The sequence below is a fragment of the Grus americana genome, chromosome 1, assembly GCF_028858705.1.
Source record: "Grus americana isolate bGruAme1 chromosome 1, bGruAme1.mat, whole genome shotgun sequence".
NCBI classification, from domain to species: Eukaryota; Metazoa; Chordata; class Aves; order Gruiformes; family Gruidae; genus Grus; species Grus americana.
Window position 1 is genome coordinate 89,478,740 of NC_072852.1, and position 27,748 is coordinate 89,506,487.

Here is a 27,748-nt window from a genome sequence, read left to right on the forward strand (position 1 = left end):
GATGGAAACGGACCTCACCCCCCCCAGGTAGCTCTGCAGTCTAGCTTTTCAACAAGATGTTTCAAAAGAGCGTGGACTGAGCCAAGCTGAGCCGTGGAAAACAGCTGGAGAAAACTGCATCCTGCCTCCCCCAGCAATTCCAGCCAAGTTCAACTTCTGCTTTCCCTTCGTAGGACCCATCCTCAGGCTGGAGCCACGCCGCTGCTGGGCTCCAGTTACACCTGGCGTGGGGTGACGGGTTCCCAACACGGGGTTACTGACTGCTCTCTAGGCACAGCGGGGTCCTTTGGAGTGAAAGGGGCCTTTTGTTGCTGCAGAGAAAGTAACACAACTTACCTTAACTATGGGCTTTCTGCCCTCACCTGCGCCTCTCTGGACCCCGGTTCCTGCCTGCCTGGCAGCACAAATCCTTCCTTGGTGAGTACCCGTAGCACAGCACACGCTTTCCTTCCTCCAGCCAAAACACCCGGGTGTTTTCCCGGTGTCCCTAACATCCTGGCTGCAGCTGCGTGCTGTTTGACAACATCAAGTGACAACCGGACAGACACCCCAGCCCTCGGAGGGCTGCAGAGCTTGCTGGGACGAGGTCGCAGTCCTGCTTCTGCTGGGTGAGGAGTAAGAGGTGACGCACGTGCACGCATCTGCAGCAGTTGCTGCAGAAATGTCAATACTCCCAGAGCTTTGATTTTTTTTTTTTTTCTTTTTGAGAGCTAAAGCCAGGAGCAAAACCGAAGCACACACAAAGCGGTGATTTCTTGTTATCGCTGTTTACGAGGAGCTTAGTAATAAGCATGAGTCAGTGGGGCAACACAAGCGCTTTCTGTTAGCATTGGGAGGAACCAGAAATAAGGCACCTAGCTCCTATTTCTGTGTGAACAGTGAGGTTCCCACTCCTCTCCCCTTCTTCCCCCCTTCGAGATGTTTCAGTTTATGATCCTGGTTTTACAGAGGCAGAGACCAGATCGGTAAACCTGCATGTTCTAAAAGAGATTAGATTTCCAGGGATATTTAGATATGGAAGACCTTCATCACAGCCACTGTGAGTTGCAGATGCTCTGTGCCTCTGCAAATCAGGGTGCTGTTTTTAATGCCAAAATACAGAATTAATCCATGTTAGGGCGTCCAGCTTTCAGACCACCAGCCACCAGGGCTCTCAAGGCTTTCCAAAGGGGGGGGTTCATTCTCCTTTGAAGGCTCCTAGCTCCTTCACCTGCTCCAGACATGACCCTCCACCCCACCAGCAGGTCCAGGTCCAGGACTGACCCCCCAATACATCTGCTTTTGGTGCCCAGGCTGGAAAATGCTTTCTGGAGGGTGGTGCGTTAGACTCCCTGGGGAAGGGCGCATCCCTCTGTTTTCCTTCTAAAGAAGATGGGAAAAGGGGGTGGAGTGGCTTCCCCACTTTATTACTTGGGATGTCAGTCAGATCTAGGGTAAGGGGGTTGGGAGCTGCTGCCAGAACAGATGGCCCCAAACTGGATGTTGGGGATCAGACACAGCTTTTACTGGGCTGGGGAACTAATGGGTCCGTGTATTCACAACAGCTCTGCGTGGCACAGCACGCCTAACGGGGCTGCGCAAACCTTTCTGTCCCTGTTCAGACCAAGGCTGCATCTGGTCCACGGCACTGCAGGTTTGGGAATGGGTAGGAGTGAAAAATGAGCACGGCTCATGCCGAGGCCTGGCAGAGTCAGATAATGAGGTAAACAGAAGCGTATAAAGAGAGAAAACATGCACGGCCGTACACCTTTCTCCAAACAACTCTTTCCAGTAGGGCCTGGCACTTTGCTGCAGGCTGGGAGAGAAACTTTGGTGCTTGCAGGAGAGAAAAGCTTTTGGCTTTTGGAGCTGGGGAAGAAAATCCAGTAAAATTGAATGGATGCCTTGCAGGGAGAGAGAAAGAAGTTAATGAGGGTGTCAGGGCTATGGGAGGCAGGAGAGGAAAACAAGCGCACGGGGATGCTGAGAGAAGTGGTGGGTCTGTCCACACGACACCGACTGTTGCTCACGCAGACATACCTATTGCAGTAGTCACCTTGGCTACCACTAGCCATGGGGCTGCACAAGCAGGTCATGGAGCGCAGGGCTGGCCGCCCTCGCGTTTACTCACCTTCTCTGGCCGGTTTTGCCACAGACGTGGGGTTTTTGTGCTGCCTCAGCTGTAGGCAGCGCCTGAGCGAGACGCTTTCTTACCGGCCGGGCCGCGTCCCCACCTGCAGCAGCGGTGCAGGGACAGGAGATGGGCATTGCCCTGGGGCAGCCGGACGGGCCGTGGGGCTAACGGGACGCAGCAGCCTTGGGGTCAGGTCAGACGGGGCCAGAGGGGTGGTGGGCTGTGCTGGTGGGGTCACCACTTGCCCCGGCTCCGGGCATGGGGGTTTCTTCGGGGAAGGGGCAACGCTGAAGCGGGGTTCAACCCCGCCGGGACAGCCCCGGCCCCCGGGTTTGGTTTTTTTTTCCCCGCTGCTGAAAAGTTTTGTCCCGGCTCGAAAGGAAAGGGGGAGCCCCGCCGGAGCCACCGCCCGGGCGGGAGGAGCGCGGCCTCCCCGGCCCCTCCCCGCCGCCCGCCTCCGCCGGGCCGGGGCGCTGCGGGGCGGCAGCCGGCGCGGAGCTCCCGGTCCCCCGGCGGCGGGGGCTGCTCCCCATCCCGCCCCGTCCCGCCCCAGCCCGGCCGGTGAGGGCGCACCCAGCCGCCCGCGCCGCTGCCAGCCAGCCAGCCAGCCAGCCAGCCGCAGGTTTGCACCCCGGGCCCGGGTGCCTTCCCCGCAGGTGGGTCGGGAGCTCCGGGGCCGGGGGGGGGCGGGTTGGGGAGAGGGAGGCCGGCAGCGGTGGATGGGGCTGCCCCGCTCCAGCCGGTCCTGCGGTGCCCTGCCGCGCCGGTAGCAGAGCGGGGTGGCTGAGACGAACGGTGCCGTTTATCTCCCGAGTTGCTTTTCTGCGCTTTGCTTTGGAGTGTTTTTGCTCCCCGTGCCCCCTTCCCCGCGGTAAGTGGGGTGCCGTGGGTGCAGCCCTGCGAGTCCCCCAAGCTGCGAGGCCGTGGGGCTGGGTTGGCAGTTGCTGGAGGGAAAACGTGGCAGCACCCTGAGCGCTCCCAGCTCTGTGGCAGGGGGTCGGTGGTGGCTGGTGGGCCAGGTTTGGGGTCACATTTTGGGGATGGAGCACTCCTTGCTTGCTGTTTGCTGGCTTGGCGGTGCCCAGAGTACACCCCCGAGCTGGAAATGGTGGTGGGCTAATGCTGGTGTTGGTAGTTGTCTAGAAAACACCGTCCCAAACAGTCTAAGTGGCACCACAGAAGGCGGCTGTGGGAGCGGGAGCCTGCCAGCACTTTGCGATAGACAAGGGCCGTCTTGCAGGATGCAAAGATCTGAAGTTGCAGTGCTGGTTAGTTTGTTCCAACGAAACTGCTGCTACTTGAGCAAGCTGCATGCATTGCCGAGTTTAGTTTGGGGGGAAGAAAGGTTACAACCTACCCCCTTGGGGGAGAGGGAGAGAGGGACCTGTGCGCCCCTTCGGTGCTGGGTCCGCAGTGCTGCCCCGACTTGCTAGGGGTGAGAGTCCCCCTGGGAGCAGTCCGGGACCTTGGCTGCCAGAGTTGAGCATCACACAGCACCCTGGGGCTCAGGTAGGGCAGCACATGGAGCCCTCACCCAGACCTGGATTTTCCGCTGCCCCACAGGTGCTCTGCAGCCTGAGAGGGGCAGGGAGGAGGCTGAGGAAACCAGATCCCTGGTAACCGGGAGCTGTCAGTGTTGAGTTGCAGTTGGCGTTTCTTATGCATCCTTGATGTACCTGCCATGTTGCCTCACCCGCCTGGTGCTGGGGCATTGCGTACACATCTCTTGTTGCAGACCCCTGTGCTTGCACAGTTTACAATTAGTGTTTCCCACCCAGATTCGGTCTCACCTCCAGTTCTGGAGCCGTACCTCTCAACCCCTGAGTGAGCCTCGCCACCATCTGCAGGGAGCCCCAGCTGGCAGACCTCGTGGAAACTTTGAAGTGGCCCTGTCCCTTGATGCGGTCGCCGCTTTGCCCAGCAAAGCGATGAGAAGTCAGAGTGGGGAACCACTGGGTGCAGTTTGGTACCCTGTCGTACCTGGGAGGTGAGATAGACAAGCCGTGGACATCTCCGGCTTTCAGAGCCTTGAATTAAATCTGACTCCTAGGGGGGAATATTCCCTGCTGCTTGGTCAGCAGAGGCAAGGTGAAAGAGCTGCAACGCTCTGTTCTACCTCCTCTTTTTGGGATGCAATATGTATCTTGATTTCCAAAATCCTGCCTGATTTAAAAGAAAAAAATAAGATGTTAGTTACGGTTAGCAGCTGTCCCCATGCTTGCGGCTGTCCGGCTTTGCAGCCTGGCCATCCCAGCCCTGCTTGTGAAAACACAGGTGTGCTGGTGCTGCGAAGGCTGCGAGGGGCTGGTGTCTGATTGCATGAAGGAGCAGCTGTAGCTTTCTGCCAGCTTTGGAAAGGGAGAGCTCTTGAGGGCACAGGCTCAATCTGAAATGTAACTTTATGAAAATATCCCTTCTGTGGCCTCTTGGCTGCTGAGCTATCACACGCAGAGGAGGAACAGCTTCAGCAGGGGGTGAGCCTCTGCTTTTTAATTAAGTCATACACACCTCAACCACAAGGTAGATCTCTCTTGTAAATCAAGGTACTAAATCATCAGGCTTTTTTACCTCTTATTCATGGTGGCTCTCTAAAGATGGTACAGTTAAGAGAAGAAAAAATTGCAGGCTGCACCTTCCCGTAAAGCTATTTAGCCCGTTGCAGTTCGTCAGGCTGGTGCAAACGCCCCGAAGGCAGAGGGAGCTGCCGTGCGAGGGATGCTGGAGCTGCCAGCAGCGGTGCTCGGGGCCAAGCCCTGCCTCAGAGCAGCGTATCGGGGCACGCGGACAAAGCAGGAAGTAGCAGCATTTGATGGGAATGGCCTGGGAAAAGGCAGGGTTTTGAAGGAGGTTGCGTCTGTGGGTGGACAGAAGCGGGAGAGGACCGTGTAGGCAAAACAGGCGACGTGGATGGGCAGAGACCCCAGGCTCTGAGCACTGAGACCTGTCGCTGAGGCGCTGGGACGCTGTCGCGGTGCCTTGGATCAGTGTCCCAGTCAGCAAGTGCGAGCGTCCCACAGTCAGCGGGGTGTCCTGCAGCATCCTTGTCCTGTGACAAGGCGCCAGCCTCCCTGGGACAGCCATGAGGGAGTGACCCCTGACAGGGACCCAGGATTGACCAGCCCTGCAGTCGGGGGCTCACTGCTTGCCCCACAGTGTCTACCCAGGATGCCGGGACAGCAAAAGTCGAAACAGATGCTTGGGGATTTTTGCAGACCTCCAACGTTTCCTCTCCTTGTGTGCGCCAGGCAGCCTGGCGGGCAGGAGCCGTGTTTCTGTGGGCACCCGGCACGGTGGCCGCACAGTCTGGCCCTGCCACCAGCCGGGGCTGTTTCCATCTCTTTGTGATTAAATTGCGGTTCAGCGGGGAAATGGCCATGTGTTGCTGGAGAGGCAGCCCCTGCCACCCCACTTCTGGGTCATCCACCATGCGCCTGGCACTTGGGATGGGGACCCGCCTGGCCTGGGGCTTGGGGACAAACAGGGAGGTTGCTCCATGGAGGCAGAACAGCACCTATGGGTGTGGTCTCCCACTAATGAATGAAATGATTGATGAAGTCGTTATGGAATAATGAAAACCCAAGATTTTGCCCAAAGTGGTGAAAAAAACTCTGCTTGGCCTCATTGTTTATGCAGTGCGGCTGCTGGAGCGTTACGCATTGCAACCTCCAGCCGGGGGGCAGAGGCTTGGGCATGGGAAAGGGCTGAGGAGCAGCACCGCATCTTCTCAGAGCTATGCTTGGGGCACATCCCCTGCCCTGTTTCTGGTGGAGGACCTGCATCCCGCCTTCGCCCCAAGTGCTGTCTTGCAGCAGAGATCCCGCCGGCACTCTCATTCACTGCAGAAAGGCTTCCACCTGGGGGTACCAACGGTGTCAAATTGAGCAGGAAGGAGCTTTCTGTGGAGTTTCTGGCTGTTTCCCGCTGCGGCCGGGCACTGCAGCGGGGAGCCCTGCCGAGCCGCCCAGTGCCAGCGGGGACCAGCTCAGCACGATGAGCGGTGGGGTCCCAACCCCTGGGCTCCTAGCCACTTTGGGGAGGCAGAAACCTGGAGGTTTACACTCCTTTCATCCGTGTGCTGCTGGGTTGCCGCTGCAGCTGGGCAGGTGGGAGGGCTCTGGTCTTTGGGTGACACAGAGTTGCTCAGCGGCAGCTCCAGGGATTCAGCTCACCTCCCCATCGGCTCTGGTCGTGTTGGTCTCATCTGCGGCACACTTCCCCTGGGCTCGTAATATTTCCTCCTAGTTTTCCTTCCTTCGAGCATCTCCAGTCTAGTCCGTCTCTATTTCTTGCACGCCTATCATTGTACAGCAATTAAGGTTAGAGAGTTGAAAGCCTTATCAGCTCCTTAGTGGGAGATTGGTGAGTCAGCTCCCGGCAGGACCGCGTGGTGGTTCAAAAAAGTCATGGCTTTTTTTGCATGGAGTTTTCTTCAAATTCAAAACATATAAACCACAGAACTGAGAAGAGCTGGGCAGATGTTTAACTTGCATTTAAACAGCTTAAAACACGAGACACAGAGCTAAATGTGCCAGCCTGGTGCCATCCTCCCGAGCTGAGGGACCTACAGTGGACAGACGCGCAGCGCTGGGGTGAAGGGTAAGATCGGCATTCAGAAAGTATTGCCTTCATGATCTTGGAAGATGCTATCAGAAATGGTTAGGAGACAGAAGCACCTTGTCCTGCATCTGCTACCTTTGCATGCAGCAAGGTCCCGCAGCTCCTGGTGGTTATCACCCGTACCCTGAGCGTGGGTCACAGAGTGGGAGCATAGCCAGGGACACTGCCTGTGGGGTGGGAAGATGACACTATTTGGGCCCTGCGACGTGATCCATCGTCTGGCTGTGTGGTGAGCCAGCTGTCTGTCTGCCAGGGGTGAAGATATCCAAAAGGCCTGGCGGTGGCTTTGGAAATCCCAGGGACAAGAGCAGAGTGGATGCGGCATGGTCCCTGAGAAGCAGGGTGACAGCTTTGCTGCTCCCCGGTGTTCCTGGGGACTGGGGCTTTGTAACCCGGGTTTTAAGGTTACATGATAAGCAGAGTTTCTTGGTTTTCTTTCTTTTTCCTTTTGTGTTTACAGAGGAAAGTGTGAAAACTTAGGTGCTGAATTTTTAAATATAAATGAAATATAAGCTTCAGATATGCCGTGCATTTTAACTCACAATTTTTAAATAGCTACACTGGGGGGGGGGGTTACAGTAAGTCAACTTGTGATTTTTTTTTTTTTTTTTTTTTTGATCGCCTTGGGGTTGGCAATATTGCAGGTTTCTCAGGTCAAACAAGAAGTGATCTTGTTGGACAAGAAGAGCAGAAGGGGAAAGCAGGAGCCTGTCTCAGAAGCACCAATGTTTTCTGAATTGCAAAACCCCTTCCCATGTCATTCATCTCACCGGAACAGTTATCCAGACAACTTGCCGTTTTAATTGTGTGGCCTGGAGTCCTGTCTAGCTGGGGCTGGTCCCCACCAGCAAACCTCCACCTCCCATCAGCAGTGGTGGTAGCAGCACAGACTAGCAACGGGTGAGCTGAGGTCCTCCTGCTCCCCTCCCGAGGCGACAGGAGTGGCTCTGCTCCCTGCACATCGCTCCTTCCCCCCCGTTGCTCTTCTCTGTCTCCCTGGCATGCAGCAAAGCCGCGGGTCGGAGCTGGCGACACAGCCATCTTCCCAATGGTTCTTCCAACAGATGTGCTTCTCCAAATGTGCTCTGCTCTTCCCTTGCAGAGATGGACCTGCGACCTGTGACCAGCAGGGCAAGGGAGGGGATCCTGCCCCTCTACTCCACTCTGGTGAGACCCCACCTGGAGTACTGCGTCCAGCTCTGGGGGCCCCAGTACAGGAGAGACATGGAGCTGTTGGAGCGAGTCCAGAGGAGGCCATGAAGCTGATCAGAGGGCTGGAGCACCTCTCCTATGAGGACAAGCTGAGAGAGTTGGGATTGTTCGGCCTGGAGAAGAGAAGGCTCCAGGGAGACCTTGTAGCAGCCTTCCAGTACCTAAAGGGGCCTACAAGAAAGCTGGAGAGGGACTGTTTATCAGGGAGTGTAGTGACAGGACAAGGGGTAACGGGTTTAAGCTGAAGGAGGGTAGATTTAGATTAGATGTTAGGAAGAAATTCTTCACTGTGAGGGTGGTGAGGCACTGGAACAGGTTGCCCAGAGAAGCTGTGGATGCACCCTCCCTGGAAGTGTTCAAGGCCAGGTTGGCTGGGGCTTTGGGCAACCTGGTCTAGTGGAGGGTGTCCCTGCCCATGGCAGGGGGGTTGGAACTAGATGGGCTTTGAGGTCCCTTCCAACCCAAACCATTCTATGATTCTATGATTTCTCTGTTGAGGATGATATGACCAGACAGGCTTGCAGGGCTCATGAAAACTGGCACATTTCTGAATGCAATTGTTCTGTTGTCTGCGATTTGATGTCTTCAGTTTTCTACCTTTTGATTCACCGAGCCATGACATCGCCTTGTTCTTCGGGAAGAAGTCTCTCTTTCAATGCTAGATCAAAAGGAACTGTTTGGGGTGAAACGTTCATTCTGCCTACTCTGGGCCCATATATGCTGCATCAATTTTTCAGCTTCTTTCAGGGTTTTTTTTTTTCCTCCCCTCTGCTTTTCCAAAAAAAAAAAAAAAAAAGGTTTTGAAGGCAGGAAGGAACTTTGACAGAGTCAAGATGTGCATTTAGATGTCATCAACTGCATCTTTTTTTGCAGGATATTTATGCATTAGTCTACAGTTGCTCAGCATTGGTAGATAAGTAATCTTGGGTCTTGAAGGATCTAGAGAAACAGGTTTTCCAGACCTGAAGATCAACCTTTGAGATGACCACAAATTGCTTTTATCCGAATATTATTTTTAGCAGTCAGTGCTTCCTTTTTACATTAGAAGATGATGGTGCTAATTTTTTTCATGTGTTCCAGTCACTCATTTCCTATCACCTTCAGGTGTGTTGGATCATGTCCACATGCACGCCGATGCTCAGCCATGGCCAAATACTAGGCGCTATGACCCAACCAGTGGTGGATGTAATACTGCAGAGACTGAGGGCAGCAAGGGGGACCAAGGAGAACAAGGCAAGCACAGCCGGCATGCTGAGCAAGGGCTTTACTTCACCCGATGCTGTGACTGCTTCCATGGTGTGTGCGGGCTGTCGGAAACTGCTCTGGTGATGTTCCCTCACATCTCTTGTTTAATAGTCAAATGACAGTCAATTCCAGTTACAGCTGGCATCACTCTTCCTGGCTTCTCTTTTCCCTCAATGATGTTCAGGTGAACAGGAGTACAAGAAAGTGTTAAAAAAAACCCAAAACCATAACAACCCTAAAAAACCCCTCAAGTCTCTGCCCTCAAGAGACCCTTGCATTTTAAGGACATGCTTTCTTACCCGTGTTGCTGTCTGTCTCCCTGACCGTCGCCCAACCTCACCCTGAGGGGCAGTGACACCCCCCCCACAGCACTGATCCCCCTTGGATGCTCTCCAGGCCATGGAGCACCATTCCTGCCAGCCCTCACGAGAAGCAGGATCTGGGCTGGAAATGCCTGTTGCCTTTCGGCAACAACCACACTGGTGCTTGCTTTGTTGCATACTAATGAGCGCTAATTGGCCTCGGCTTGTTACCAAACTTGCGCAGGAGCCATTTGCTGAATAGTGGGTTGGGGGCTGGGGAGACCCCAAGGGGCTCCTGCCCTCTGCCGAGGGGTGGCTTCCCGGGGTGGGGAGAGGGGCTGAACTGATGCTCCTTGTGGAAACATCTCCGTTTGTAAGCCACGGGAGGGTTGTGCCTGCTGGCCTCGTGCCAGCCTTGGTAGTGGTCCACCTGGCAGGTGGGCTCCCCCTCGGACATGGCAGGAGGTTGTGGGGAGTTACAGGGAGACCCCTTGTCCATAAACACAGCTGGGGAGGAGCCGAGCGCTTTGGGAGGCTGGGCAGCGCTTGCCTCGCAGGTGGTCTCAGCGTCAAAGCTTCAGTGCCCCTTTCCTACCCCCCATGCCTGGGCAGTGCGTGCGGCCCCTCCACGTGCTCTCGCATTTACCAGCGTTATCCCTGAACCGCTGTCTCCTGTCTCAGCCTGTCTCGTCCTCTCTGCTGCCCTTTTACCGTTGTCGCAATACCCGGCGTTGGCTGCAGCAGCTGGGTATCTCCTGCAGCCGTACCCCTTGTCCGATTGCTCAGCCTGAGCAACGAAGGGCATGGAAACCTCCAGAGCGTGGTCCTGCTGTGGAGGAAATGCCACCACGGTTTGCTACAAGCTAGAGAGAGACAGAGGCTTGATGGAGCCGGCTTGCACCAGCGCTCTTGAAAAAAGCATCTATCGCACGTGCAAAATCGTAAGTCTAGCTAACGCGTGATACTGTGTTTGTAGGACGTGGCGAGCTGATCTCGTGCTGGGGACAGTCCTGGCGGTATGTCGGGGCTTCTGCCAGCAGGAGAGTTGCTATTGTTGCTTCAGAGGTGGCTCTGCTAATTTTGGATGAGTGGCCTGCTGGCCCAGATGGTTTTGGGCTGGGACTTGTAAGTGACTTTGCTAAAGTTGAAAATTGGTTTACATGAGCTGAGAATGATGCCCATAGCTTTTCTGGCATTTGAACCCTGGTTATCCCCCATGAAGAACAGTAAGTTTCAGGCCAGGTCCTGGCGCCCACGCTTTGTTTTAGTTTACTCTTTCTTTGTTCACATAATTACAGGAGTCTTTCCTAAGGAAGGACTTCTGAGGACAGGGGATCAAAGTGTCGGGAGCAGTGGTGGGGAAGGACGGAGCACCAGCCTGGCGCAGGGTACGAGCACAGGGGATGCTCGGCTGGGGACCAGCCCCGAGGAGCACGATGTGGATAATTTTTTTTCCTTCCACCTGTTGTATGAAGCAAATAGGGAGTGAGCTATTGCGCTTCCTCCCCAGCTGCTAACGACGGGAGACTTGCTTACAGTCGTGCACTGGAAGCTAATTAAAACCTGTGACAATGGTAATTGAGTAAGGATGCTGGAGGTTAAGTATGACCTCATGTCTAAAATGGTAATGAGGCCTATTAAAATCTCCACCAAAAAGAGAAATGAAAGAGGGAACAGAGGCAAAGGTGGTGCAAAGGGAGTGGGTGCAGGCGGGCACAATACCTGGCAGCCAGAGCGCCAGGAGGGATGGGGAGCACGGAGGTGCTGGGCTTCTTAAATCTCCTTAATGAACAAGCTGCTCCTCAGCTAGCCAGGCTGCCGCTTGGGCCAAGCCAGCCAAAATGCTTTGGTACGTGTGCCATTCAAGCCTGTTCCTCCCCTGCTCGCCCAGGCCTGGGTTTAGGTTCCATTAAGCGATGGCAACACTTGTTGCTGTTTGTTGTTGTCTTCGCTTGCTGGTTCTTCGCTGGAAGAAGGGACCGTGCCAGGAAACCAGCAGCGGCTGCCGGAGTGAGGGGGCCCTGCAAAGATAGGCCCTGAAATTGCACTGGTGTGGGAAAATGCATTGGCAGAGGAAAGCTGTGGCAAGCTCGGGGTGCTGGGGTGCCGTGACCCACCTTGGACCAGCACGGCACCTGGTTTTGGCTCCGTAACTGGGGTGTAGGAGCCGGGGGCCACTGTGACCATGGTATGTGTTGGTTTGCAGGGTGGCATAGCAGGGCTCGGGATGCCACAGGGCTCCACAGGGACCCACACCCCGCGCTGACTCACCTCGCCGCAGAGGACACCCCAAGGGACGCCGGGAGGTGGGCGCTCCCCATCCTGGCTCTGGATGTGCACTGCATCGCTTTGGGTAAGCTCAGCCCCGGGCTGCCGGACCCCTTCCCTACGCCCTGCTGATGGGGGGAGATACGGTGTACGCCAAGGGCTGCTTCTCGCTGGAGAAAGCCGACCCTCGTCCTTCTGGCAGGGGCGAAGGTACGGCTGGATGACGGCTGAGGATGTGCTATGGAGCCGGGATTCAACTGCTCTGAGCTCTGCGATGGCAGCTCCAGTTTTGGCAGCCAGGAGCAGCAGCAGCGGGCGCTGGAGGAGCTCTGCACCGTCACGGTGGTACGTATGGAGGCGGGGGAGCGCGAGGTTTGCTCCGCAGAGGTGGATTTGGGTGGAGGGATGGAGAGGGGGGCACAGGGGCATAGCTGCCACACAGTCCTGTCTAGCAGGAGGCTGCACGCTGTCACCTCCGGGGACGGCCTCCAAGACAAGCCCTGTCTAGATGACACCCAGTAGTTAGGCAGAAGGTGAGGAAGCAGCCACGACAGCCAAGTCGTGTCAAGCAGCCCTCCCACGTGTCGGCTGGTGTGACAGCCGCTTAGGAGTGGCCTGGAATGGCTTCCTCTGCCCTTGACCTTTCCCATCCCCTGGAACTTCAAAGTGGTTCTCAAATATGAATAGAGCAGGATTTAATTAAAAGTCATCATCTGTAATAAATGGTACCTGCCCCCCACCACTAAGCCAGTAGAAATGACACTGGGATGCACTGAGTTGCAGTTGGCTCTGCATGAGGCCGCTGGATGGACCAGTGAGGCTTGGCCCGCTCGGTTCTCCACCGTGTCCTGCACGACCACGGGCCTTTAATTAGAAGACCGTAAGCTGCTTGGCTCCTCTGGCTCTGGCAGCTGCCTTACAATTAATATTCCCCCTGCTAGGGCCAGGATTTACTCCACTCAGCGGCAAATGAAGCGCTCCATCAACTTCAAGTATCATCAACATCCAGGGAAGCAGCAGTCAGGGTGGAGGGGTGTGTGTTGGGAAAAGAAAGGTGGAGAACATAGGGGTCTTTCTCATCCCTGGGTGGTTGCTGGGAAGAGGGTACAGTAATGCTGTCAGCAACAGCCAGAGGTGGAAAGATATTGTTGGTGGGTGCTGCTGGAAGTGAAAGCAGGGTGGATTCAGCGTCCTGGGGCTCCCACACTTCCTTACTGGCAAAAGCCAGGTGTTACCCTTGGGCTCGACCAGGCAGGCTGCAGAAATGGGATGGCATTCCAGCCTCGTACCGGCCCCAAGCAGCACTGTCAGCCCCTCTGATGGGGTTTTTGCACAGCAAGTCCTGGTGTAAGAGGAGGGGGACCAACCTGCGTGACTGTCTGCTGCGGTCTTCATTTCCCAGAGAGCCTCAAGAGCCCTTCCACCCAGCCCAGGGGATGGGGAGAGGCAAGAGGAGGTGGGGAGCAATTTGCAGGAGGGAAATGAATATCCCCCCAGGGATCCTTCCACGCTGCTGCAGAGCGGGGCTGAGCTGTGCATGTAGCTGTATCCCAGCGTAACGCGGCAGCATCGGCTCTCGGCTTGGCTGTCTCTCCCAGCCAGGGTTTGCCTTTCCCAGCAGCCCTGCGACCAGCGTGGCACCAGCGTGTGAGCTGCCAGGAGCCTGCAGATCAGCCGTGCTCACGTGGCGGTGACACATTTTTGAGAATTACACGTTGGCTTTAATTCTCTAAGCTGTGCCTTGTTTTTGTTCGTCCAGAGGAGATGGAGCCCAGCTGGGCAAGAGGGAGATGAGGCACCAGCTCAAAAATGCTGCCTTACTTCTCCCTGCAGATTTATTTCTAGCAATGCTGGAAGCAGAAACAGCTCAGATCTTGAAGGAAGAATTGGGAGTTTGAGGCAGTGGCAGCTGTTGGGAAAATAGTGTTCTACCGTAGAAATTGAGTGCAGGTGAACTGGAATACCTGAGAAAGTACTTAGCACCAGAGAAGTTAGCGAGGAGGTGTGGGATCCCAGCTCAGTCCCTGCCTTTCTCCTTCCCCTTAAAGGGGATGTGCCAGCAGTTAAATAAAAGTAATTTTTTGTCAGTAATATGCACACATAGTATGTGTGAACGAACCCACGCATGCACACCCTGGTAAAAATGCTGGAGTATTCTAGATCTGCAGCGGAAATAGGTTTCTTGTTTCACATAGGATCATTTTATCCATCCTATGTTAATAGGGAGATAGCAGAGAATATTTTTAAAGGGAGATTTAAAACCATAAGGTCACTTGTGTGCAAGGAGAGAGGTGCCTCCATCATGCTCGCTTTGGGAGTGTCCCTCAAAAGCCAGTTCTCAGCTGACATCTACCCAGGACCAAGTTAGTTTCCAGCCAGCTGGGAGACGGGTGGAGCCCAGCTCGGTGCGTCACTGCGTAACACATCTGAAAAACGCTGTCCCACTCCCTTTTCTGTGTTTTCTGCACCGACTGGCAGCTCTGCTGCTGGCTCCCAGTCACGTCAGCCAGCTGGTTGGTTATCTGCCGCGCGTAGGGGTAAGGGTGGGAACGGCTGGCCAAGGATGCCCTGCCCAGCTTTCCAAAGCAGCGTGCTACAAACTGGGGTACCGTGAGGTCTGTCGCTAGAGGTTTTCTTCCAGAGAAGGACAGCGAGGAACCGTCACCCATTTTCCTCTCTCTCATGACCAGGGCTGCCTGAGGTTTATGAGTCACTTGTACGGTTTCAATACGTATTTGGCTGGTCAGTTGTAAGAAGAGGGCTCCTGGACTGCCCTCTCCTCCTGTGCACTCAGCAAGTGGCAGAGCACGTGTCCTACACGCATCTCAGTAGCCCTGCCTGCGGGTCTTGGTCTGGTGCTGGGGTGTCTGCTCATGAGGAGGGGTTTGGGAGATGTGGTTTCTGGCTGAGCAGGAGCACCCGGGGGAGCCAGAGTAGGGACCTCCTTCACTGGGAGCCCCAGCAACGTCCTCTTCCTCCTCACACCTTTTACCTCCCGCAGACATCTTCTGACCGCAGTGGGAAGAGCTCCCCGTCCTTCTCTGCTGCTCTCCTGGGAGTCGTGTGGACGTTCCTGACTGGAGGAGTCCTGCTAGCGCTCTTTTTTCTTGTCTTCACAATTCGCTTCAGGAAAAACAGGTAAGGGCTTCCTTCTTCTGCTGGGAGAGTTCCCCTGAGCTGGAGCAGCGAGGTCGGGCTCCTTCAGGACCAGGCTCTGAGCTGATGGCCAGCTATGGGTCAGGAGGGCACAAGCCTGAAGGAGCAGCATGGGGCAAGCAAAAGCAATGCCAGGGATATTGCAGCTTTCTCCATCATACCCAGTGTTGATCACTGGTGGAGACAGTCCTGCTTGGACTGCTCCCTTCCTCCCTGAGACAGGGAGCTGTGGAGAAGACAGAGCATGGATGCCTTCCGGAGTGGCACAGGCAGCAGTGCATGGTCTCATCCTGAAGGTGCTATTCAATAAAACCATCAGCAAAAGTGAGTGGAAAGAGAGCTGGTCTCCTTCTCCACTCCACAGTCTTGAGAGCATCACTGTGAGCAGCACAGCTCCGTGACCAAAGCTGTCATGCTCTCCACAACGCGCACATACCATTCCTGTTGTTGGGCCACTCGTAGTCTGAAGATATTGCTAACCCTTTTTGATCTTGGTGGTTGTCCATATTGGTGGGGAACATGATCCCCATTGGTGAGAGATGCTGGTGGTGAAGCGTAGGCTTCTCTTGGTGCTGTTCAGTCTACACAAAAGATGTAAAAAGTCCTGCTCCCTTGAATGCAGCATAAATCAAGCAGAAGGCTCAAACTGTCTCAGCCAGTGCTTAGCCTTCCTCCGCAATTCTGGATGTCTCATCTGCCACCTTCTCCTCAGCTTCATTGGTCCCTTGGTCTCTCAGCTGCTTCCCCGCTCCCCCCGCCCCTGCCCAAGATACATCCCTCTCCCAAGCTTCATCTGGCAAAGCCCTTGTGCTCCACGTGCCGTTGTGTTGCACAGAGACGTGCATGCGTGTGCAGCCCGGGCTGCTGCTGTTCCAGGGCTGTGGTTGTGCAAAGGAGCTTGGCGCTTCATATGACCACCATGCAGTTGGGAGGCTGCTGAGGGTTTGTCTTGAGCCCTGCGCCTGCTGCGGTGCAGTAGCTGCACGACCTGCGTCCCGGTCTCAAGCACTTGATTTACTGAAGCAGAGTGGCATTGAGTTTGGTGGCCACCTTAATTGATTACCACATTATTTAGGCCCCTGAAGATATTCTCAGAGCAAGCTGTAATGAATGTGCGTTATTTATTTGCACTGCAGCAAATAAATACGGGTCTGCCTACTGAACCTGGGAGGGCAAAGGAGACCTTTTTTAGCGTGCAGCTGAGAGGGTGAGCTGATGAATATCTTTTCCCAGGGGCTGAGGCATGGCAAGGAAGGCAGAGGGAGAGAGCCAGGTTGAATCCCAGGCTCTGCGTCTGCCAGGCAGCAAGCCAGGAAGGAGCTCAAGGGTAGAGAGAGGCGGTGACTTAGTAGCGGATCGAAGGGATGGAGCTGCGTGGGGGGATGGCAGGAGCTACAGCTTTCGCGTGATGGGCATGCTGGAGAAGGGTGACAGGTCAGGAGAGATCGGTGGGTCGATTCTCCCCTCCCTGAATACAGTTACACGGTTGTGAGTGATGGGGTGAAATTACAGAGGGGAAGCTGTAACCTGAACACTGCTGGCAGCTTCCTGAAGGCAAGACTGTGCTGAGGGTGGAAGTATCTCCTCAGAGGAAGGAGCAGTGAGAAGAGCCTGCGCCTGGAGGCATTTGTAGCTGTGGTACCCAAAGCTTACTGCTGGGGACAGTCACCCCAGGCTGCATTGGTGAGGTTTTCCACTCTGCCCTTTTACAGTGGAGGAAGATGTTGACCTTGAACCTAGGGTCTGAGCTGGGCGCTGTGCTGTGTGTCACCTGCGTGACCGCGGGGCATTGCTTCCCCTGGCTCTGTGCCGCTGCGGAGAAGTGTGACCGCAGCATGTGCTGGCAGCGCTGCACAGCTTTGTGTGCCTGGCACGGGCACTGGTAGCAGGGACCCGGCTGTGGTGACACTGTCTGCTTTGCTGCCAAAAGCCCATGGCTTCCCACGGTTTTGTCCATAAAGATGCTGGCTGAAGCTGCCTCAGGGGTGCTTTTCTGTGCCGCAGTCGCATGCCGCGGGTAAGGGTGCCATGGGGCAAGCCTGGTACCCATCCGTTTTGGGGAGAGGGAATCATGCTGTCCCACAGGAGTGTCAGGGTAGGGCAAAATGAATACTTTAAGGATAGTGAAGCACTACAGCAATACAGGGGAGAGGATGGGGTATGCACCGTGGAGCAATGGCTGAGATTTTGGAGGGGCTGTGAAGAGCAGGGGCTGGGGAGGACAGTGTGTCGGCATTCCTTATGGCCATCATCATCCCTGTAAGGGGACCTTGCCGCTGCACTGCCAGGTCATGAGGCTCACTAACTGTCACCGCCTTCCCTGCTTTGTTTCCTGGAGGATCGTGAAGATGTCCAGCCCCAATCTGAACATTGTGACCCTGCTGGGCAGTGGCTTGACTTACACTAGTGCTTACCTCTTTGGGATTCAAGAGCAGAGCCTGCCATCCGGAGACTCAGTGGAAAAGCTTGTTCAGGTGAACGGGGGGGTTTGCTGGGATGGGTGCCTACACACGCAGACACACTTGTCTGCACACAGGTGCTGCGAGGCTGCAGGTGAGTTGTTTGGCTGCAAAGCAGATCTACATCAAAATGCTGTGCGATGAACCCCCTGTGTCCTGACCCAGGGCAGCCGCCCTGCCAGACCAGGGACTGGGCACCCACCCGGGTAGGGGGAGTGGGATGTGGGAGAGAGCACACCCTGCCATCCTGCTCAGCCACCAGGCTGAGGATAATTAACAGAGGTGCCAGCGAGTGATTTACTGGGGCTGAGACCCTTAGTGCTCCTGCCGCTTGCAAGCTGCCTGGCTCTCCCTGCCTGCTCCTCTGACGGGAGCCTCTCAGGGTGGGGAGGAAAAGGCAGGCAGCAGGCGTGCCTGCAGAGGAATACACGCCTTTTAATTTATTTTGCCCTGCAGTCAGCTTTCTAGTATCTGGTATGACCCTCCAGAAGACCATAGACACATCCCCACCCATCTTTATTGCATCCCTGGGTGGGAGGGCGTGGGGTGTCCCTGCAAGCCCCACGGCTGCCCCTTCAGCCCCCTTGCTCTGCCCCCCCCGGCAGGTGCGGCTCTGCCTGCTGTGCGTGGGGACCTCCCTGGTGTTTGGCCCCGTCCTCGGGAAAAGCTGGCGGCTCTACAAGGTGTTCACCCAACGGGTGCCGGACAAGCGAGTGGTGAGTACACAGCACCCAGAGTGGGGGGCCAAACTCTCCAAGGGGGGCAAACATCAGCAAGTCCCAAAGCGGTGTGGGATAGTGACTAAAACTGCCACGTGACACGGACGGGTGCCACGATCACAGGTCTGCTTTCATACCTAGGCAAGCATGGGCTCCACATTTATTCCTGTGCAATGAGGCAAGAGGTTTTCCACTCTGCAGGCAAGCAGGTGCCCTGCCAGGCTGCCTGTTCCCTGGTGGAGTCCCAGGCCTCTCACTGAGTGAGGTCTTGCTCTCATTTTACACTGGCCACGTGCCTTCATTACACTGCACGCTGGCGTGAATATCCAAGTCTGGGCTGATCGGTTTTGCACAGTGAAAATAAACCAGGCATCCTCAAGGGTGTCTAATGCAGGGCCACCCCCAGATGCATCTGATCCCTTCTTGAAGGGAGGGAGGGAACTCCTCTGCATCACTGAAGGAAGGGGATACAGCAGCTGGGAGGGAAATGGGAGTCACCTCTAGAAATTTGTGCTGGTAACAGTGCATTTCCAGTGGCCACTTTCCAACAGCAAAAAATGTAGATCTCAGAGGAAAGGTGAGACGAGGGTTTTGCAGAGGAACTGGGTGCCAGCAAGGACTCCCATTCCTGAGGCACCAGGATCTGTGTTAAACTTGCAAAATTATAATCCTACCAGCTTTTTTTCCCCACCCTTTTTCTCTCTGTTTATGATATGGGCATGAGGGATGATACTGTTGTTTTGGAAGAGCTGTTTTCTGTCATGGCATTTACCAGCTAGCCACACTGTCAGGGAGGGTTTATACCTGGCCCCAAGCTCAAATAGGTCTCCAAGAGTTTGGGAGCTGGAGACAGAGATCCTGTGACCAACTCGGATGTAGGTGAGCTGCTGGACTCCACTCTGGGGGAATTGTTAGGATGGAGATGTCCCTTGCAAGAAGCAACCAGAAAGAGACCCAGGAGACAGAGGTTATTGGTGTCCATTTGCCCCCCACGGTAACACTTAACTTCTTGCGTGTTTGCAGATTATCAAAGACCTCCAGTTGCTGGCGATGGTGGCAGCATTGGTGCTGGCAGACGCTGTGTTGCTCTTGACGTGGGTGTTCTCTGATCCGGTCCAGTGTTTCCGAAGCCTCAGCGTCTCACTGCGGGTAAAGGGATGAGGAGGGGTGGTGGAGCATTGCGCCATGTCCTGTCTGATCTCTGTGGACAAAGTTGGAGGGTGGTCAGGCATTTGGAGGTGCTGTTTAAAAAAAAGACAGACAAGCTACAAAGCCTTCTGGGCACTCCGGGTTGGGTTTGTGTCTGGCCTGTTACAGAGATGAGGGTCCACTGCAAAATTTCCGGGTCTGTACACCCAAACCTGGCAAAGGATAGCTGGTTTCAGGGCTTTGGTTTGCCAAGCAGTGAGGTCTGGTGGATGATCTTGACCAGCCTGAGCAGGTCACCTAGATGGCACAGGAGAAGTCCGTGGCATCTGCAGAGGCTTTAGAGAAGGTTTTAACCGGCCCTGTTGGCAGCAGAGTGCCAAAATCTTCCTCCCTTTAACCCTCTGCCCCGGCAGCACCAGCTTTGGCCTTTCACTTTAAGAATTTACAGGAAAGACCCGCTCAGATGCGTAGACCTGTCTGCCCATCGGTCTCTGCCTGCTCCCGGGCAGCAGCCTTCACTTCTGCCTTCCCCTTGCCTCCTAGGTGACAGAGAAAGGCATGACCTGCTCAGTGAGCCGGGTGCAGTCCTGCGCGTCTCTTTATTCTGATCTTTGGCTCGTTCTCATTTTAGGGTTTAAGGTACGTAATCTTTTTATTAATTCCTGCGTTGTATCTCACCTCCTCCCAGTCTCAGAGCCTAAACTGTTAAGCAGCATTTGTAGTTTTGCTGCCCTCTCAAGCTACATGCCTACTGCAGATTCCAGCTACTTCTGTTCATCTTGAAAGCCCTCTCATCTCCAGTCCTTCCCATCTTGACGTTCTCTTGCATTCCCTTGTAAAAGCCGTTAGCCACTTTTCCCCTGCCTAATCCATCTCTTTTACCTACACTGTGCACGTACTATCTAAGTTCTCTCCCTGCTACCCCCCACGCCTCATCTATCTCCCTTCTTAAAACTTATGTCTTACTGTTTTCTAAAGCGCACTTTTTCCACAAAGCCTCAGATGACCACCCACCGCAGTGATGCACTGCAGCTCAGCCCCCGAGTCCTCCGACTCCAAATCAAGGAGGTGCCGGTAACAAGGGCTCGGTGCCTACCTTTACAGGATGTGTATGAGCTTAATTATACCACCGAGGCACACTTTCACTGGTGTAGCTTTGCACGTGGCTGTTCTTATTCCAACAGAGTTAGTTATACTGATGTAACTATGTAGGTATAATTATCACCGTAATTATCTGTGGTCTCATGTGTCTCTTCTGGGTTGGCAGAGGCTGGATGCATTTCAGAAAGCTGATGTTGATGAAGCTTGTGAGATCACAGCCTTTCTTTGGGAATGGCTCCATCTCTGCATGCAGAACAGGCAGTTCCTTTCTGACTCACTGTAACATAGTACTCGTTGACCATCTACCCAAAATCGTAGGAAAAAGAGCAGGAAGAGACCTCACAACACGGCCAAGTCCTTCTCCCCCCTGCGCTTCATTTTAAAGACATTAGTCTAGCCTGTCCTTAAAATTCCTTTGGTGCGAGGGATTGCAGGCGTTCCCTAGGCTTCCAGTGCTGTGTCTCCACCTCTGATTTTGTCCGCAGTTTGTGTTAGGGTTTAGGCCCTAAAATGCTTTTGCCTACAGCTCCTGCAAACTGTTTTTTGGAATAAAACGTCCCCATTACCAGTCCCAGGTACTCTTTGTTGGCATTGCATTGAACCTGACCCTGACCCTGCCTACCTACTGGGAACCATGGAGGTATTTCTTCCATGTTTTTTTCTTGGGTTAATCTGGATTTACACTAATGTGAGAGTAGGCTCTATCTCTGCATGTATGTAGCACTTCTGATCTTTCACGCATTAATGTGCTCAGCCCTTTGTGAAGCCGCTCAGTGAGTTATCCTGGTTTTACTGGCACAGAGTAATGAACAGAAATTACTTGCCAAGGACATGCCTGGAATTAGGAGCAAAATCCTCTGCTCAAGATTAAAACAAACAAACAAACAAAAAACTTAGTCCTGTGCTTATTGCAAGTGCTAGTTTATCAGACGGCAGTGCTGTTGTCTGTGTCCCAGACAGATTATATACATTTCACATGGGACTTTGGTGCTGTTTTTTTCTTGCTCGGAGCTTAGGGGTTGGCTTGCCTTTGGGCCACGTACTTGGAGGTGCCCCATGGTGAACATGGTTGTGATCCAGTGCAGATCCTGCAAAGCAGGTTCGGGTGTCAGCCCAGTTCCCTGCGAGGCAGATCTCACTATTACAACCCCCACCTTGAGAATTCATGGTGCTCTGAAGTTGGGAGTCTCAGCAAAGACTGTGGACATGAACCTCTCTTGCCTGTAAGAGCGTCCCTCCAGACCGTGACCCTGGCAGCAGCCATCGCGGTCATCAAGCAGCCACAGCATAGAGGGGTCCAGAAGGGTCTACAGAACATCTGCACCACAGGTCACAAAGCACTTCTTGTTGCCCAAATAACAGTTTAATGTCTCTTAGTAAAATGCTAACAGTTGCACTTAGTGGGTGGCACAGGAATAATGTAGGAGTCGTGTTCCCAAATATCCCTTGCAGGAGCAGGGATTTTGTTAGATGGTATTTCCAAATGATCCTGAAGGCAGACCATGCCCTGTGCTACAGAGGTGGGCAAAAAATACTCGGTGTTTCCTGCCAGTGTGCCCTGGGGAAGGAAGGATTCAGCCTGTGGGTTAGTTTAATCCTGTACACACTGGAAAGATGCATGCGTGGGACGCTTGAGGGGCAGCGTGGTGAGGAAGCCTGCTCTGAAACAACCGACCTGCTCCGGGGCCAGGGGAAGAGGACCTCTGTGTACAGAGCACTTCTCTAGCCCCTTTCACTCCTATTAGGCAGGCAGGAAAGGGAAGAGGAAAGAATTGCACCTGGTAGTTTCCTGGATTTCTATTTAAAGAGGCACCAAGTACATCCTTTTCCCTCCAGTGTAAACTTCCACTTCTTCTGCCTTGCTTTTTCCTTCTGAATGTCCTTCTGAATCTCCTTCCCGCTCCTTCAGAGGTATGTTGTTTCTCCTTGACGGCACCCCACTGCCACGTCCCCACAAGGACCTCTGTCTTGTGTCTGTCCGTCTTTGCTGTTCTTGCTCCAGGATGCCCAAGTGGAAGTTTTTACGTCTTGCCTCTCCTGGCCGTGCCCTGCTCCATGGCATCGCCTGTCGACCTGACCCTCCTCTCCCCGTGCCCCTCGGTGGGGACCCCCATGGCCCACCAGCGCCTCCGTGCCTGCCCTCTCTCCCCAGCCCCACCTCTGACCTGCAGCAGCATGCCAGACGTTTGCTGCGGTGTCACCACCACACGCTGAAGGTCTGCATTATAGATCAAAGAGCATTAATTAGGATTGTGCTGAGTGTATCTGAGCTCGCCAGGCTTGGTACGAGGTGGGGGTTGACACCGTCAGGCTGTAATTTTCCACACTCTAGAAACCTCTTTTTTCTGCTTCCAGAGTATCCTCCTCCTATATGGGACCTACTTGGCCGGTCTGACCGACAACGTCAGCTCCCCACCAGTCAACCAGTCCTTGACGCTCATCGTCGGGGTCAACCTCGTGTTCCTGGCTGCCGGCACTGTCTGCTTAGTTCACCGTTTCTTCCGCGCTTGGCACAACTTGCTGTTTGGTTTTACCTCTGGAGGCATCTTCGTGTGTACAACTACGATCAACTGCTTCATCTTTGTCCCACAGGTACGCCGCCACCTCTGTCCTGCCACCTGCCTGGAAACGGATGCATTTTTGGAATTTAACAACAGCAGCCATGTGGGCCAAAGCACTTATTTTCCTGTTGCTTTCCCCAAATGTTTGGGCTCACCTGCACAGCTCATCCTCCAAGCCCCAATGGCTCTGCCTTCCCCAAGCAAGTGCCCTGAGTCTCCAAGGAGTGCAGGCACATTGCAGAGGTGCTGCTCAGAAACTCCTGCAAGAGCGTGCTGGTGGGTGGCAGCCACGTAGAGGGCATGTGGGGCGGCAAGGCAGCTGCTGTCCCCCTCCTCCTCCACGTGGGCGGTGGGATCGGTCCTTCATGCAGTTATCCTCTCCTTATACCCCATGAACCCACTCCCACCGAGGGTTTCTGCCCATGGCAGGGATGGAGCCGGGCTCTGGCCATCCAGATGGCCTTGCCAGGCTCGGAGGCTTTGTGGCTGCCAGTGGTCCCCAGGGGAGGCTGTCCTCCTCTGCACTCTCGGAGAAGGAAGCTGGGCTTTGCTGCAAGCGAGGGGGAGGACACGGAGATATTTTGAGGAAGTCTTTTGTGGCTCAGCGAGGCTCTCCTGCTTCCTGTGTCCTCCAGGAACAGCCTGGTGTGCCTGGCCACGATGTTAGTGGGAAAAATGCTCCCATTGTTACAGGGAGAGGAAACAGTTGTTTACTCAGTGTTATGTTAGGAGGGATGTTTGGGCTCAAGGAAATGAGGTGAGAAAGGGAGGAAGAGGTGAAGCTGAAGAAAGAGCAGATCTGTGCAAGAGCGTGCTCAGGTTTTCTCACCAATGTGCATAAATACTGATGGGGGTGGAATAGGGAAGGAGGAGACAGGCTCTTAGTGGTGTCCACTGACAGGACAGGAGACAATGGACACAAACTGAAACACAGGAAATTCTGTTTAAACATCAGAAAAAGGGGGTGGGTTTTTGTGCTGTAAAAGTTGTAGAACACTGGAGCAGGCTGCCCAGAGGGGTTGTGGAGTCTCCACCCTTGGAGATACTCAAAACCCAACTGGACACAGACCTGGGAAGCCTCTCCAGCTGACCCTGCTTGAGCAGGGCGGTTGGACTAGATGGTCTCCAGAGGTTCCCTCCTACCTCAGTTGATGCAGTGTGAGTGTAGAGCCCCAACCCACTAGATGACCAGCCCTTGGGACTAGGATCTAAACCTCGTCTGACAAGCACCAAGCCTGCTGGCGATGCTTTGCCAAGCGCAAGGTCTCTCGGAGTGAGGGCGGAGGAGCTGATGAGCTGTTCTTGCACTCTGCCTGTACCATTTTTCTGCTGTAGCCTGGGGATTTTGAACATTTTATTTAACTGGGATATTTTAATTCATCAACTTGTTTTTCCTAATGGGCTTGCTCTTCTATTGCTCATCTGAGATCGATGAGCAGCTGGAGCTGGGCTGCGTAAGATTCCACACAGGCACGAGATGAGAAAATGGATACTAAGCGTTGCTGGTTTTCAGCTTGTCACTGGTGATTTGGGGATAAGGAGGCATGCGTGACACTGTCTTTGTCACGGTGTCGGGAGCGGGGAGAAGGGGGAAGGGACTTTTACAGCATGCTTAGAGGTTGCAGCGCAGGCAAGCACAGACCCTCTCTGCGTTAAAAGCTGGAGCGAGGGGCAGGGCAGGGATCAGATGGGTGGGAGGCTCCAAGCGACGCTGCAGCCCCTGGCCCAGCCGTCTCTCGCTGCCTGTCTCTGCTCCTCCGTCACACCCTGCCTTTGTCTCCCTCTCTCCGTCCCTTTGTCTCCTTCGCGCGCGAGCTGCGCCTGCCTCCCGCCACGTCCGTCGGCAGGGGCTATGTGTGCTGCGCTGATAACGCCCTCCTCTACACCCCAGCTCAAGCAGTGGAAAGCCTTTGAAGAAGAAAGCCCAACCGTGAGCCACATGGCAAAATACTTCACCAGCCCGAGCAGGAGCTGCCGCTCGGTGTACAGCGAGGAGCAGCTCTACCAGCTGATAGGGGAGAAAAACTCCATGAAGCGGCTGCTCACCGAGGTACGGGGCTTTGCCAGCCCCCCTCAGCTGCGCTGGCTTTTCCTCTTTGCTTTTGTGGGCTGAAGGCTTTGCAGGGTGGGAAGCCCTTCTTTATGCCCTGGTCCACACTGGCGCTCCCCCTCCAGCCTCTTCCCTCTCGAAGGGAAGAGCTTCTTTGTGTTGTCACATCACTCTGCACCCCAAAGTGCCAAACTTTAGGCATAATCTAGAGGATTTCAAAAAAACACGTAGGGAAAAGAGCAGGAGAGCCTGGTTCCCACAGCCCAGTCAGACATGGTTCATGTAGAGGGGAGATGCTCTGTCTCAGGAAAGCCCCCAGCCTTCTGCTCTCTCATCTGCATTGCATGGGCAGGAGTGTCCCGGCTCAGAGAGCCACCTGCCCCAGTGTCCCCCTTCCCGCACCCACATCTGGGGGGCTCTGGGGTGCTCCAGGGGAGGACGAGGTCACACACGCTGCAAGCTCTTGCAGGCTTGCTGCTGTGCTGCCTCAGAGCATCTCTCCGTGCAGAGAGGGGCGGTTCATTTTCTGGCAGCGCCTGCTTCCAAATTGGTGGTGTTTTCATACCCTCCGCCTGCCCCACATTTGACAGGCGTGTGTGTTTGATGCAGAAAAACGCCGTGATTGAAAGCCTGCAGGAGCAAGTGAGCAGTGCCAAGGAGAAGCTGATGAGGCTGATGTCTGCGGAGAGCGGCTGCGACCCTCATGTGCTGCCGGCGGCTCCCTGCAGCCAGAGCTCGGGGCGGTGCGGGGATGCGCCGGGGGACTGCTGCCCCCCGGATCCGGAGAGAGACGGGTGGCAGCCTCCGCGCTTGGTGGGTACACCACCTCTTTGCAGCGATGCTCAGGACCTCCAGAAACCTGTGACCCATGAGCCTGTTTGCTCTCGGGCGCTGCTTTTTGACATGGGAGATGGCATCGAACGTGGCCTGAAAAGTGCTCACGAGTGTGAGACACCTGCAGGGCAGGGGCAGTCTCCGGAGCAGCTGCTGGGCCAGGACATCTCAGCTGGCATGACCCGGGAGTCGTCCCCCAAAGTCAGCTATGTGAGTAGCGAGAAGCTGCGGGAAATCTTGCAAGAGCTGAGCCTGGATGGCAAAACCTACAGCCTGGCCTCACCTGGGGGTCCCCTCTGCAGCAGCCAGGGCCCCCAAGGTGAGCAGGCAGGAACATGGGGGGCCCAGGAGGGCTACCCGGGCATCCGCACACCCCTCAGCCCCTACCTGGCAAGGCGGCGACGGAGGATCCTGCTGCCCCCCACCTCCACCCGCTACCCCGGACATGTGTCCCCTCGTGCCAGCCTCAGGGTGAAGGAGGCGGGCGGCCGGGGCTGTGGGGAGTTGGCACGTATCTCCCTGGGGAGGGAAGGGGAGATGGCTGGCGGAGGGCTCCTTCACCCACCAGCACCGTCCCCTCCAGCCATCCCTGGGGAGGTCTGCCTCCAGCCAGAGGGATGGCCAGGATGGCCGGACCCCCAGGGCACTTCCCCGTGCAGCCGGTGGGAGCAGCGGCGACGGCAGGGTGCCCTGAGGGGACCCGCCGAGCCCTCCCTGCGCTCGCTGTACTATTACCCGGACTCTGACTCCAGCAGCAGCAGCTCCGAGGAGATGTTCCACGGCTGCCACCGGCCCTGCTGCGAGGTCTGCTTCCAGAGCCCACGCGGCTCCCTGGGCAGCAGTAGCACGGACACGGACACAGAGCCCAGCAGCTGTGCGGGCCACTGGACAGAGCACCACGGCGGGCCCCAGCCCGTGGTGAATTTCAAAGAAGATCTGAAGCCCACCTTTGTGTGACTGGGAGCGCCCCTGCCCCAAAAGCAAGTGCCCTGCCGCCCTTGAAACACTGTGTGTTTTCAGCAATGCTAAAGTCACGCGTCCCTCCGAGGGCTGCATCTTGCTCCAGCAACTGGGGGTCAGGAATAAATCTTGTCCCACTCTGAGTTGCTGCGTCAACCCCAGCCTGGTCATCAGTGACTGCAGACCGTAGTTGGCAGCGCTTGGGGAGGTGGAGGTGGCAGTGGTTTTGTCCAGGCTGCTCCAGGCAGCCGCCTGCCCCCCACAGATACCATGTCTGTCCCTCCCAGTGCTGGCAGCAGAAAGACTGGGGCTGGATGGCCTGCCAGAGCCCAAACTTCTTAATCTCAGAGGGCTTTCCCTGCCAGCTCTGGGTGATTCGCACCGGTGGGGAGCAGTACCGCATCTCGGAAACATGTGGCTTGTTGCACGCAGCAGCCAGACATACAGAGGACTCCTTCTCCAAGGCTGCTGGTGCTGAGCCTCCCACCAGAATCACACCCAACTGGAGATGGGAGACAGCCAGACGGCAGGAGCGCTTGCAGGCTGCCGCTCACCTGGGGCACGCTGCTCCCTCAGCAAAGCAAGGACCTCAGAGCAGGGTGCACGCAGGAGACTTTCGGGGCGGTTGGGTTTTTTTTTTTTGGTAGCGGCTGAGTGAGAAAATGGAGTCCAAAGGTGACATCCCTGGAGGTGTCTTTGCATTTTGTGTAGTTCAGTTGCATGGTTGTAGGTGAGACTCAGGTCAGAGCCGAAGAGAAAGACAAGCTAGCAATTGTAAAAGAGGATCTGAAAAGGTTTTTCTTTTCTTTTTTTTGCCTTGTTTTTCTGGGGCTTTTGCCCTTCTGTATGCCTTTGTATGGATGACGTAGTCTGGAATGAGGTTTGTTTAAATTAATATGGTGTGTTTAATTTTTATCTTAGAAATATCAAGAACAGTAAATCCAATGTGCCCTCTTTTGTTGTGGTATTTGTGAAGGCGTATTGTTGCCTCCACAGGAGAGG

The 27,748-nt window shown here is 55.1% G+C and overlaps 1 protein-coding gene across 1 annotated transcript; it reads left to right on the plus strand.

The window, feature by feature from the left end:
• The first annotated feature begins 2,605 nt into the window (after nt 1-2,605).
• GPR156 (G protein-coupled receptor 156) lies at nt 2,606-27,748 on the plus strand. The gene is made up of 11 exons (XM_054842452.1): nt 2,606-2,769; nt 11,696-11,842; nt 11,960-12,102; nt 14,759-14,895; nt 17,252-17,387; nt 17,978-18,088; nt 19,115-19,240; nt 19,784-19,879; nt 22,697-22,933; nt 24,794-24,952; nt 25,562-27,748. Exons 3-11 carry the CDS (start codon nt 11,998-12,000, stop codon nt 26,741-26,743), a joined length of 2,289 nt encoding a protein of 762 aa, XP_054698427.1. The 5' UTR covers nt 2,606-2,769; nt 11,696-11,842; nt 11,960-11,997; the 3' UTR covers nt 26,744-27,748.

Bases quoted from the DNA above. Each gene is read 5' to 3' on its own strand.
- GPR156 (XM_054842452.1), top strand. From the start codon at position 11,998: ATGGAGCCGGGATTCAACTGCTCTGAGCTCTGCGATGGCAGCTCCAGT. The intron at 12,103-14,758 runs GTACGTATGGAG...TACCTCCCGCAG, and splicing joins AGCTCTGCACCGTCACGGTG to ACATCTTCTGACCGCAGTGG. The intron at 18,089-19,114 runs GTGAGTACACAG...GCGTGTTTGCAG, and splicing joins GGGTGCCGGACAAGCGAGTG to ATTATCAAAGACCTCCAGTT.